Below are 13,976 nucleotides of genomic sequence, written 5' to 3'. Positions count from 1 at the left end.
TTCCTTTTTGGACCCAGTATCCAGTTTCCTCAGAGCTAATACCCATAGTTCAGTACACAGTTTCCTCACAGCACACCCATTACACATCTTCGTATAAAAAAAAATCCTAAGGACCCTTTCAGTAAATTTTAGTTCCTTATTTTTATCATTGCTTATCAAAAATCCTGTTTGAAGAGTTCAACTACTTCATCCCCCCCTCCCTTTTAAAAAATTTATTAAAAACCTTGCACAATCGTTATTTGAGGTTTTAGTTCTTGTGTTAGCATTCTAAGAGTACCATATTTGTCATTCAGAGAATGTATTATTTTTACTTGAACACTTGCACTGCTACTTGATCCACGCATTTTATGTGAATTAAAGTGGGATATTTTACCTACTGGTTTATTTTTGCATTGTTAATTATACGAATTTGATAAATGTGTGATTTTTCCCTGAGCATGCTGAGGTACATTCTGTTATGAAAGGAAGAAAAGTGTGAGAATAAAACACTTCAAAACACTTTGCTTTTGTAATAAAAATACCATTTTACAGTATTTGGTAGTGTTGTTTTTTTAATTTTGTACAATTGAATAAAACTATGACAAATGAGTGATGTGGGTTCATTATTCACTCTTAATTAAGTTGCAATAAAATCTTTGATATTTCATATCTTGAAACAGAAACCTGAGTACCACAAAACGCCCAAGATGTTAAACCTAAATGACAGCATCATTACTAATACAAACTGAATTATTATACAATTGTTTTGTTTTATATAATTGACAGAAAGTAAAGAAGAAAGAAGAATCTGCATCTTCTAGTGGCAGAATAAGTCAGATACTACCAGTAAAGGTCAACCTAGAGAAGCATCCACCTCCTTGTCTTCCACCTGCTCCGGAGAGTATGGAAAATCATCAGGTATGGTTTATTTCATCTACAAATAAGTCAAATTTTGCTTAATTTATTAGAAGACCGTAAAGAAGTGATTGCCCTTAAATTATTGTTTTTTTTAATGGTACCTTTTTTTTGTGTTTTTTGGCAAAAAGTGTGAAGAAAGAGAGGAATTTTAAAAGGAAAAATGATCAGTAAAACAAGAAAAACAAAAAAGAATTCTTTTGTCGTGAATCCATTTTTGTCTTCAATGTTGGAGAGTGTCCATTCTTAATGTATCACTGATACTATGTTATTAAATTAATTTCCTTGCCAAACTCTATTTTTGAACATTTTGGTCACCCTGACCTACACATATTTTTAAATTGGTTTTGATAATGTAACTTTTGTTTATAGATTTATTCAAAGCAGGTCATTTCTTTCATATATATATACACATCCAATGTTTTATTTATTGTAGATGAAAAGAAGATTTGCCATACAGTCTCTGATAGATAGTGAAAAATCTTTCATAGATACACTAAGGAGACTCTCTGAGGTAGGAAAAATGTCATTTATAATGGCAAAATTATTCTTTTATTCCTTCATCTTGATTTATTTTTTCTCCATTTTGGAATAATTTCATCAGACACATTAGTTTTACCCATCGTAGCAATGACCACAAAAAAAAAATGTATAAAATTGCAAAATAGTTGTTTTCCAGAATTTTAAAAGTATTTCTGATAAATAAAAAAGATTTTTATTTTTATATTTTTAAAACTTCTGTTAATTTAGAATTTATTGCAGGCATTTATTTTTGTGATTTTTAAAAAGTACAGAAATGCGAACTCAATTATTATAATTTCTTCCAAATTTGCATACCGATCTATGTATAATTTATCATAATGCAAGTTCTTATTTTTGTGATACTCACCCAGTCTCATTATTCCCATTCATAAAAACACTGCCTGATTTCTGAATTTACATTATTAGTTGAGGTCTTAGACCTTTTGGGAGATATGATATCTAAAAAAAAAATTAATTTGAACGTTACTAGCTAGCCTCCATCATAATCATAATTTAAATTAAAGGTTTTCAATTGATTTTGTAGGAATACAAGGAGCCTCTTCTAACTACATATGGGTTACAAGGTAGTATTGTAGATGTCATACTAAGCAAAGCAGAACAGATCTTAGATATCCATAAAATGTTCCAGATTGAGTTAGCTGATAAGGTCAAAAATTGGGACAAGGAAGAAGAAATTGGAACTTGTTTCATTGGATTTGTAAGTGAAACTTCAAATATCAATAAGTTGCTTGTTTTAAACGTTAGCTCAGCAGTTATACATTTCCATTGCAAATTTGCCATTTCTACCAAGATGTTTGACCCTGAATTCATGTAGACACATATTACAAGCTGACTAGGCAAAACAAAAATTGGAAAGACAAATAGGTTTCCCTTACAACAGATTGCATTGAGTATGTAGGTATAGGTTATATCTTTGGTTTATTAGCTTGTTTGCTTGCTGAACCATGAAGTCATTATTAGGTTAGGAAAACTACCCTCCTTAAAAGGGAGAGAGAGAATTCTCCTCTATATACATTTGATTTTTAATATAAGAATATGACAAAAAAATAATTCACTATTATTGGTTATTATAGTTTTTCAGAGAGCTGGTAATATAATTTTAAGATAGCTATATCAATAATCAAATGCTTTTGGCTATTGTAGTTTTCCAGAGAGATGGTGATAGAGTTATACAGTGGCTATGTCAATAACTTCTCTAGCGCTATGGAAGAACTAAAATCATTACAGAATACCAAGCCTGCATTGGCAAACTTTCTTACTGTAAGTTTATTTAGTTAGAAATCAACATTTTAGTTACTAGAAGATACCTGATTTTTTCAAAAATATCCTTTATCAAATTATACCTCAATCTTGCATTGAATAATGGAACACCATATTTTTTACAATAGAGATCAGTCAACATTGCTCAGTCATTTTAGTGAACTTCTGTTATATTAAATAGATAAAACCGTGTTTTGAGTTGTCCCCTGCAATTCCTTTCCACCTCATATGGAAATAAAAGTCTTGATCCTAATTTCTTATTCTATAATGTGAATTTCGTTGCCTTTATTTATATTTGTTACAATACTTTAAAGTGCTTTATCATGTTTATATAAAAAAAATAAAAAAATTGAAAGTGTTTAAAGTTTACATTATGAATTTACATTTTATTCTGTTACAGTCCCCTTCATAAAGAAAATGTTCTTGAATGGACCTTGCATTTTGTCAATATTTTTAGAACATTTTATAAAAAAGTGTATCTATATTTTGAGTACTAATAAAAAAACAACTTGAGTTCAAAACAGAAATGTTTCATTTGAATTTTAATAAATCCCTTAATATTTTTGTATCTTTTTTCCACAGTATATGCAGGTATTTTTCACTTGTATTTAACTTACTATTCACAGTCTTTAATTGCTAGGATCCTACTATTAGTTAGTTTTAGTTCTTAAATATTCAAGAAATACATTCATTGGCTAGTATAATCTTTTCAGAATTGGTTTCCTCAAATTGTGTTTACACTATAATATCTTTTGGTGTGTTCATTTGCAGTGGATAACATATAACATCACTCATTCAAATGCTCTTTTCATTGCACACACACACATGAATAACAATAGCATTTCTTTTAAAATGGTTGGCTATTCATAGTACCAGTTATTGAAAACCCAATTACAACCAAATAAATAAATCAAGTTTTCTAAACTAAATTTTACTTATACTACACAAAATTGAAACCATTTTTGTTAAAACATCCTGCCTTGATACAACTGTTTCCAAATAATCGTCCAATTAAAAATTATTATTGTTTTTATTTTACTTGTGTGGTAATTGTTATGTGAAATGTTTAGTTTCTTCATAAGGTTCATTTTATAGTAATTATATAATCAATTGATATTTAGTTTAGTTTTGAACAAAAAGTATTAAATGATGAAAGTTTGTAGTGATAAATGATATGCTGCCTCATTCATTCTTTATGATTTTGAAGTTAATTTTTGTTGAATTTGGTATATCAGATTTGAAAGGTTAGAACATTTTTAAATCTTTGAGCAGATGCTTGAAGTCTGATGTTTTTTGTCTGTTTACAGTAAACCAAATATTTTTCGGGAGTAATAATATTATATTTACCTTCCATAGTAGAAAAATAATCCAAATTACCAAGTATAAATCAGTGTGAATATGTAAAACTTTGATTATTTCTATTTAACTTCATCCAATTAATTTGAAAACTGCAAAAGTTAATCACCTGGAAGTGGGCTTGAAAGGGTTGAAAATTCAGTATTGGCAAAAATAAATTGGTTAACAGTAATTTATGTTTACATATATGTATGTATATATTTACTAACTTTCATGTTGTTTTGTAGGAAAAAGCAATGAAGAGTCCAGATAGACTACCACTATTTGGGTTATTGGTCAAACCAGTACAAAGATTCCCACAATTCATCACAATGATGCAGGTTGTTACTTTATGCATAGCATTGTGATATACATATAGCTGGAGCAAAATAAATAAAAATAAAAATGAGATCACTGAAATTTACCAGACTTATGTAAAAGATATATAGGATTTTTTAAAGAAAAATAACACCCTCTATATAAGACTGCTTTATAATTTGCAGACAATAATTTAAGAATATGGCTGCCATTGTTTAGAAGCTTATTCCTATTGATTAAAGTTATATTAATGATTGTTTGTCTTATCAGTAAATTCACCAGTTTGTTTCCTTTTCTTAATTTTGACGATTTGCCTGAGTGTGGATTAGGGCTGACAAGTGGTGCATGCTTAGCTGGAGACACTTATCCTGACAATGTACTAAGTCATGCTCTTTTTGGAGTTTGTACCTTTTCCTCAGGTTTTTTTTTTTTTTTTTTTTTTATTTTGTTGTCAAAGAGGACTTATTATATATGAACATCTGTAATTAAATGTTGCTTCAAAATTACATATTATTCACAGTTATATATTTGTTGTAGGATTTACTGAAGTATACTCCACATCAACACCATGACAGGTCCTCATTACAGACAGCACTGACTGACCTTGAAAATGTGGCACACAAGTTGAACGAGTCAAAACGTCTGGCAGAACAGAAGCTTCAGGCAAAGAAGGTGATGAAAGAACTGAACATCAAGAACCTCAGACCAACACTAAGATTATTGAGACAAGATGACTTAGATCAGATCTGTGTAAGTAATGTGATTTAAAATACAGAGATCTACCTAGTAAGTTCCTTCAAGGGATTAAACTTAGTAAGCTCCTTAGGTTTACATGGAAAATGGGACAAATCTTGGAATTTTATTTGCGAAGCAGGAAAACGAGAAAAAACAAACAAATTCAGGGTAAATCCTTTAAAAAGTTGAATTACTAGAAATTTGAAAACTATTTGAAAAAACTGTCCAAATTGGAACCCATATTTTAAACAAGTACTCGTGAGCGAATTCTGTAGGACAATACATATAGGGCGATTCAATAGTGGTGAATTCTGATCCCGATTATGCATAATTGAAATGTATGGTCTTGAAATGTTTTGCAATGTAATTTATCAAGTACAATTTCAAGAACTAAATATCCTTGAATACTACTGATAATCTTAGAAAAAAATGTGGAATTTCATGTTAGATAAAGAGTGGCAACCCTGTTATAAGCTGCCATGATTGTGTATATACATGTTTTGGAAAGTGATAACTGACAAACAACTACAATCTTTACTCTAGGTTTTGCATATTAATATTAATTGATCTGACATTCCTTCAGACTCCAGTTTTGAGCTTTATAGTCCATGAAATGCCAAGTGTGGTATTTCATCAAAATGATATAGATTTGGCTTCATCTATTCAAAATATTCCTCATCTAATTATATAATTTGAAAACTGAATGTATCAACTTTTATTTATAGGAAACGGGGAACAATAGAACAAAGGTCAGAAGACTTTTCCTTACGGATGCTTATCTTATCTGTACCACTGTTACAACCAGGTGTGTTGGTTTTGAAACTACCTTATAGTTATAGCGGCTTATTTTCGCGGGGTGTAAATTTTCGCTTATTTTCCCAGATAGAACAAAATGGCAAAGACAAATTCCACCAATTTATAAGTGTACATGCAAAGGTATTGTAACATCTAAAATATTTCAAATACCTTATACAATGAAAATTGCTAAATTTTTCACCCTTGAAAATAACACATATCAGATTTAATTTGAATCAGTAATAAAAATAAAAAAGGTTCAGCAGAAAATACAGAAAACTGAAAAAATTTCAGAAATTTTGCTCTCGATAAAGTTAAAGAAATTGCATAAAAGTTTGAAAAAGTTATTGATATTAAATTTTATTTTAAGAATTTAACAGTCTAGATTAGGGAATCAAGTAGCTATGTCCTGCTTTGGCAAATTTTGATGCATTGGTAACAAGGAACAAAGAAATACTTGACAATTGCTGGATCAATGGTTATTTTTTGTTTTGTTTTGTTTTGTTCTTAATTATGATATTCAGGTCATTAGTAATTATTGTTACTTGTTTTTTTTAAAGGGAACAGGATGGAAGACCAGTGGATAGGATAAGATCTAAATGGGCTTTACCTATATCAGAACTGGAACTAAAGGATAACGCTATATCTCCTGAAATGTCCTGTTCTGTTAAGTCCAATGGGGGCATACTAAGTATACATACAAGAAAAGGTAAGAAAGGAAATATTTATGTTTGACTTTAATTTTTTATTTTTATTTAAACTTTATGAATACTGTTAAAAATCAAGTTCTTCAAGGGAATTTGGTTGTATATTATTATACGCCTTCTCTGAGGTGATGGTATACTATTTTACCTCTTGATTTTTTCACAGAAACTAGGAATCAGAGCTTTCTTAAAAAAAATATCAAACTTTATGTGATCATGCTTTACCATTTGTTGTGTTTTCATTACTTATGAAATTATATTAACCTTATATTTATATATTCTTAATATAATAACCCTGTATAAATTACATATTTGCTATGTTTTCAGAGTCTATCTACCAGGAATCTGATCCCCTGAACCTTCAGACTGACCTTGATGATATGGTTTATGATTATAATATATTAAGCCAGATATCATCCTTAGTGTCTACACTGAAATGTGCCCATGATAATCTATCTGAAGAAACGTGTTGTGAAGTTATCAGTGATCTTCAGAGAAAAATACAAGTTAAAAACCAACAATTACAGATTATCAATAGTTGTACTGTTGTTGTTGAACATACCAATGCTACTAATAACAAGTAAGTAATTACTATATAGAATGCAGACAGAACAAGAAGTGCATGCAAAAATAAAGAAAATATGATGTGTTACAGGGTCAGGGGTTCAAAGTTATGCAGGATCATGGTCTTTCAATTTTTTTCCTTGGGTGGACCTTCAACTACAAAGTCCTGGACATTTAAACAGATGATTGATTTTCCTCAAGGTTTCCATTATTTTTTACTTAAAAAAAAATCTGAACACCTGATGGGTATTGCATGTAAAACACCTCTGTCTAATACTTTGTACAGCTATTAAAATACCCAAGTCTATTTCACTAAAAAAACTTACGACTAAGATTGGTCTTAAGTATACTGATTTATTTATGACTTACAATCAATCTTAGTCGTAATTTTTTTGGTTAAATCAACTCCAGATATTTAGGCCTATATTTAGGCCTATCTGTCCATCGGTAGGTATTTTCAAGCTTTCCTCTTATGCAAGAAAACTACAATATTTATTGTTAATGTTTTTGAATACTTGATTCTGGGCAACTAATGATAAAATGCAATTCATCTTCCACCAGATTAAAAGTGCATTTTTTTACTTTTGAATAGGAAATGAAAGTGACAATGTAAGTTAACAGGAAAGCAAATTTTACATTCAAATTATTTGTTTTTTTATTTTATTGGTGCCTGTAGATGTGTCTTTAAAATTTGTTGTATATGAAGAAAATACTGTGGATTCATCTATTTTCATGAGTATTTATTTTAATGTATTGTGGAATATTTGTATTATCATGGAATTCAATTTTATTGTTTGGCAAAAGGTTGTTTTAAAAATGTTATTTAAAATCTTTCAACATTTCAATTTGTGCTTAACCATTACCCACAAAATCCACAAACATTGGTGTGCCAGGAATAATAATGAATCCAAAGTAATATCAAGTGACACACAATTGGTGTACAATATAATTCACATATATTTTACAGGAAAGAAAGACATACATTCCAGACTATTTCTCCAGAACTGAAACAAGAATGGTCTACAGATTTCTTACTATCAAAGCTTGCTTTAGGTAAATTATTATTAGAATACTTATATCACATTTCAAGTGACTTATTGTCTGAAAGTGATAGTATTATAATATTATACATTTGTTTCAAGATTCAAAGTTATTGATAAATAGACTTCTGAACATTCAAAAGAAAAAGAATATAATAGAATATAATAGAATTTACACATGATATAACAGCAAATTGATCCTAATACCAAACACTTCAAAAACATTAATATTTTACATTTATCAAAAAACAGGTTGAAGATATAATGTCAAAATTAAATTTAAAAAATCTGATATGATTGCCAATAGAGACAAATCTCCAACTGAGACCGAATTATGTAGATAGAAGCTTCTATAGGTCACTGTATAGCATTCAACAATAAGCAAAAATCATACCTCATAGCAGGCTATAAAAGTACCAGAACGACAAATGTAATAGAATTTAAAATAGATAGCTAATGGTCTGGTCAATGTGCAAAACAATAAATGAAAACAAATATAACATACAGAATCAAATGCCAACTGGTGACTTCCAGTTTTTTCAATGTCCACTTAGAGAACAGTCTGCAAAATTTCATTAGACCTTATCCCATATTAAGTAAAATTTGGTTAGAACTAAGAAAATAATGACAAAAAAAGTAGTTGAAATTTCATTAGAAATATAAAATATTATCAACATAAAAAAACAGACTCACAATTTTGTAATTTTTTACAATATTGAACCAAGTTATAATTGATGAAATTGATTTTTAATTACCAAATATTTGCTTGACAGATCCTATCAACAACCCATCATGGACATCATTAAGCCTTGGAGAAGATGTAACTATGCAACCAGCTTTGTTTATGAAACATTTACCTGTAGATATGCCTAGATATTTTACCAAGGTAAGTCCAACATTTAAGACATTCTCTAAAATAGATTTCTGAATAAGTCAAAAGTCTCTTATTCTAGTAGACAATTCTACCCCCCCCCCCCACAAAAAAACCACCCACAAATCCCCCACCATGAGATAAATCACAGTTTCAAATATTTGTAACTAACATTTGATATAAAAAATATTTTAACAATCCTTATGATCAATGCATAATACTGTAAGTTAATGTCTTGAAGATTGATTGAGTTGTTGTTTGGGTTTAATGCCACTTTTATCTCTCTGAGCTATATCATTGCAGCAACGTTTTTATTGATGGAGGTGGCCAAAGAGTGCCTAAAGAAAACTGTCAATCTGATGAACTACTTAGATAACTTGGCCAGAGAGAGGCAAAACAATCTACATAATTGAAATATTAGCCATATGTATCTTTAAACCTATTTTTTATCAATCTCTTGACAAATTAATTAGAAAATTATTAGTAAACAATTCATAACTAAATTTTTTATGTTTAATTCAACTGATTTTAGATGAAGTGTGCGGTGCCTGTGTATCTAGCTTCACATGGATCTTCAGACATTGGCATACAACATTTATGGGTTGTTATGACAACAGATTTGAGAACACAGGTGGCGCTAGTGTCAGTACAGAATACAAGGCCCTCATTGGTGGAATCCTTTCAAGCATGCAGTGAGGAAGTGGTAGCCGTGGAAACAGTTCCAGGTTATGCTGTGAAGGAGAGTGGTGATGCTTTCATGGAAGATACTGTTTGGATGTCTACAGTCAAAAAAGAGTAAGTTCTTTTTACTATGAGCTAAAATCTATTTATTTGATGAGGGAAACCTAGATTGAAAGGAAAACTTGATATAATGCTTTATTTGGTAAAAGGAAAAGTGAAATGTACGGCAGTCACCATACAAAGAAGAGATCTTGAAATGAGGCTGTGCCAGGTACTTGATCACTATTGTAAAGCATTTTGGTTCAGACTTAAATTCAACAATTTATGATCATTTATTTTGCTTTGCTCAAAATTCAAGATTTTATTATCCTTCTTGACCAATTTTATTTTTATCCCCCAACGTCAATAGTAGAAGGCATTATATTTCCTTTTCATATCATCTTTTGACATTCCTTCTATCCATTATTCTGCTTGTCCTCTTTGTATCAGGTTAAAAGTTTTCATAGTTAACATTCCCAATAAACGCTTAGGCGCATGATACTTAGCTGATGAATAAAGCTTAAAAACAAAATTGACATTGTTTCTCCCAAAAAAATTGACTATTTGCTAGTAATATAGTTTTGTTTTGTTTCAGAGTGTTAATATTTAGTGTGTTCAATGAACAAGGATTACGAGATCAGACAAAACTGAATCGTGTTCCAAAGAAAAAGTTTCACTGCCATGGGATAGGTCAACAGATACATTATACAATAGAGAGAGTATTTATAGGAACAGACGAAGGAGTACTGGTCATTTATGACAGGGATCAAGGTATGTATGGGTCAACAGATACATTATACAATAGAGAGGGTATTTATAGGAACAGACGAAGGGGTACTGGTCATTTATGACAGGGATCAAGGTATGTATGGGTCAACAGATACATTATACAATAGAGAGAGTATTTATAGGAACAGACGAAGGGGTACTGGTCATCTATGACAGGGATCAAGGTATGTATGGGTCAATAGATACATTATACAATAGATAGAGTATTTATAGGAACAGACGAAGGGGTACTGGTCATTTATGACAGGGATCAAGGTATGTATGGGTCAATAGATACATTATACAATAGAGAGGGTATTTATAGGAACAGACGAAGGGGTACTGGTCATCTATGACAGGGATCAAGGTATGTATGGGTCAATAGATACATTATACAATAGAGAGAGTATTTATAGGAACAGACGAAGGGGTACTGGTCATTTATGACAGGGATCAAGGTATGTATGGGTCAACAGATACATTATACAATAGAGAGAGTATTTATAGGAACAGACGAAGGAGTACTGGTCATTTATGACAGGGATCAAGGTAGGTATGGGTCAATAGATACATTATACAATAGATAGAGTATTTATAGGAACAGACGAAGGGGTACTGGTCATTTATGACAGGGATCAAGGTATGTATGGGTCAATAGATACATTATACAATAGATAGAGTATTTATAGGAACAGACGAAGGGGTACTGGTCATTTATGACAGGGATCAAGGTATGTATGGGTCAATAGATACATTATACAATAGAGAGAGTATTTATAGGAACAGACGAAGGGGTACTGGTCATTTATGACAGGGATCAAGGTATGTATGGGTCAACAGATACATTATACAATAGAGAGAGTATTTATAGGAACAGACGAAGGAGTACTGGTCATTTATGACAGGGATCAAGGTATGTATGGGTCAATAGATACATTATACAATAGAGAGAGTATTTATAGGAACAGACGAAGGGGTACTGGTCATTTATGACAGGGATCAAGGTATGTATGGGTCAATAGATACATTATACAATAGAGAGAGTATTTATAGGAACAGACAAAGGAGTACTGGTCATTTATGACAGGGATCAAGGTATGTATGGGTCAATAGATACATTATACAATAGATAGAGTATTTATAGGAACAGACGAAGGGGTACTGGTCATTTATGACAGGGATCAAGGTATGTCGGGGTCAATAGATACATTATACAATAGAGAGAGTATTTATAGGAACAGACGAAGGGGTACTGGTCATTTATGACAGGGATCAAGGTATGTATGGGTCAATAGATACATTATACAATAGAGAGAGTATTTATAGGAACAGACGAAGGGGTACTGGTCATTTATGACAGGGATCAAGGTATGTCGGGGTCAATAGATACATTATACAATAGAGAGAGTATTTATAGGAACAGACGAAGGGGTACTGGTCATTTATGACAGGGATCAAGGTATGTATGGGTCAACAGATACATTATACAATAGAGAGAGTATTTATAGGAACAGACGAAGGGGTACTGGTCATCTATGACAGGGATCAAGGTATGTATGGGTCAATAGATACATTATACTGTGGATTCATTTATTTTCGTGGGTACAAATTTTCGTGGTTTGATAAAAATTTACATATTCGTGGATATTTAATTTCGTGGTTTTGGCAAAGTCTATACTTATTCCCTTAGAAAATTTGTTATTCGTTGAACATTTGAATTCGTGGTTCTTCTGTACCCACGAAATCCACGAAAATTGGTATCCAACGAATATTAATGAATCCACAGTACAATAGAGAGAGTATTTATAGGAACAGACGAAGGAGTACTGGTCATTTATGACAGGGATCAAGGTATGTATGGGTCAACAGATACATTATACAATAGAGAGAGTATTTATAGGAACAGACGAAGGGGTACTGGTCATCTATGACAGGGATCAAGGTATGTATGGGTCAATAGATACATTATACAATAGAGAGGGTATTTATAGGAACAGACGAAGGAGTACTGGTCATTTATGACAGGGATCAAGGTATGTATGGGTCAACAGATACATTATACAATAGAGAGGGTATTTATAGGAACAGACGAAGGAGTACTGGTCATCTATGACAGGGATCAAGGTATGTATGGGTCAATAGATACATTATACAATAGAGAGAGTATTTATAGGAACAGACGAAGGGGTACTGGTCATTTATGACAGGGATCAAGGTATGTATGGGTCAATAGATACATTATACAATAGAGAGGGTATTTATAGGAACAGACGAAGGAGTACTGGTCATCTATGACAGGGATCAAGGTATGTATGGTTCAACAGATACATTATACAATAGAGAGAGTATTTATAGGAACAGACAAAGGGGTACTGGTCATCTATGACAGGGATCAAGGTATGTCGGGGTCAACAGATACATTATACAATAGATAGAGTATTTATAGGAACAGACGAAGGAGTACTGGTCATCTATGACAGGGATCAAGGTATGTATGGGTCAATAGATACATTATACAATAGAGAGAGTATTTATAGGAACAGACGAAGGAGTACTGGTCATTTATGACAGGGATCAAGGTATGTATGGGTCAATAGATACATTATACAATAGAGAGAGTATTTATAGGAACAGACGAAGGGGTACTGGTCATCTATGACAGGGATCAAGGTATGTATGGGTCAATAGATACATTATACAATAGAGAGAGTATTTATAGGAACAGACGAAGGAGTACTGGTCATTTATGACAGGGATCAAGGTATGTATGGGTCAATAGATACATTATACAATAGAGAGAGTATTTATAGGAACAGACGAAGGAGTACTGGTCATCTATGACAGGGATCAAGGTATGTATGGGTCAACAGATACATTATACAATAGAGAGGGTATTTATAGGAACAGACGAAGGAGTACTGGTCATTTATGACAGGGATCAAGGTATGTATGGGTCAATAGATACATTATACAATAGAGAGAGTATTTATAGGAACAGACGAAGGAGTACTGGTCATCTATGACAGGGATCAAGGTATGTATGGGTCAACAGATACATTATACAATAGAGAGGGTATTTATAGGAACAGACGAAGGGGTACTGGTCATCTATGACAGGGATCAAGGTATGTATGGGTCAATAGATACATTATACAATAGAGAGAGTATTTATAGGAACAGACGAAGGAGTACTGGTCATCTATGACAGGGATCAAGGTATGTATGGGTCAACAGATACATTATACAATAGAGAGAGTATTTATAGGAACAGACGAAGGGGTACTATGAATGACAAAACTATTTTATTCAATAATACTACTTTTTCTGTTTAGTCTGTTTTTCATGATATACATTTGACGTGAAACTGTACTTATGTATCCCGTCATACTTTGAACCACACCATTATTTTATTTATTATTACTACTTTTA

The 13,976-nt window shown here is 31.7% G+C and overlaps 1 protein-coding gene across 1 annotated transcript in view; it reads left to right on the top strand.

Moving 5' to 3' along the window:
• The window catches only part of LOC134693461 (rho guanine nucleotide exchange factor 10-like protein), a 52,941-nt gene that overhangs the window by 21,058 nt on the left and 17,907 nt on the right, over positions 1 to 13,976 (top strand). The window contains exons 7-19 of the mRNA XM_063554293.1: positions 766 to 897; positions 1,331 to 1,408; positions 1,961 to 2,134; positions 2,581 to 2,697; positions 4,281 to 4,373; positions 4,888 to 5,100; positions 5,811 to 5,890; positions 6,441 to 6,589; positions 6,912 to 7,164; positions 8,116 to 8,201; positions 8,962 to 9,074; positions 9,592 to 9,854; positions 10,375 to 10,550. Of these exons, the coding sequence (XP_063410363.1) occupies positions 766 to 897; positions 1,331 to 1,408; positions 1,961 to 2,134; positions 2,581 to 2,697; positions 4,281 to 4,373; positions 4,888 to 5,100; positions 5,811 to 5,890; positions 6,441 to 6,589; positions 6,912 to 7,164; positions 8,116 to 8,201; positions 8,962 to 9,074; positions 9,592 to 9,854; positions 10,375 to 10,550 (1,927 nt within the window). The remainder of the gene's footprint in view (positions 1 to 765; positions 898 to 1,330; positions 1,409 to 1,960; positions 2,135 to 2,580; positions 2,698 to 4,280; positions 4,374 to 4,887; positions 5,101 to 5,810; positions 5,891 to 6,440; positions 6,590 to 6,911; positions 7,165 to 8,115; positions 8,202 to 8,961; positions 9,075 to 9,591; positions 9,855 to 10,374; positions 10,551 to 13,976) is intronic.

The sequence above is a fragment of the Mytilus trossulus genome, chromosome 12 (assembly GCF_036588685.1).
Source record: "Mytilus trossulus isolate FHL-02 chromosome 12, PNRI_Mtr1.1.1.hap1, whole genome shotgun sequence".
Taxonomy (NCBI): Eukaryota; Metazoa; Mollusca; class Bivalvia; order Mytilida; family Mytilidae; genus Mytilus; species Mytilus trossulus.
This window is presented reverse-complemented; position numbering and strand designations above follow the sequence as displayed.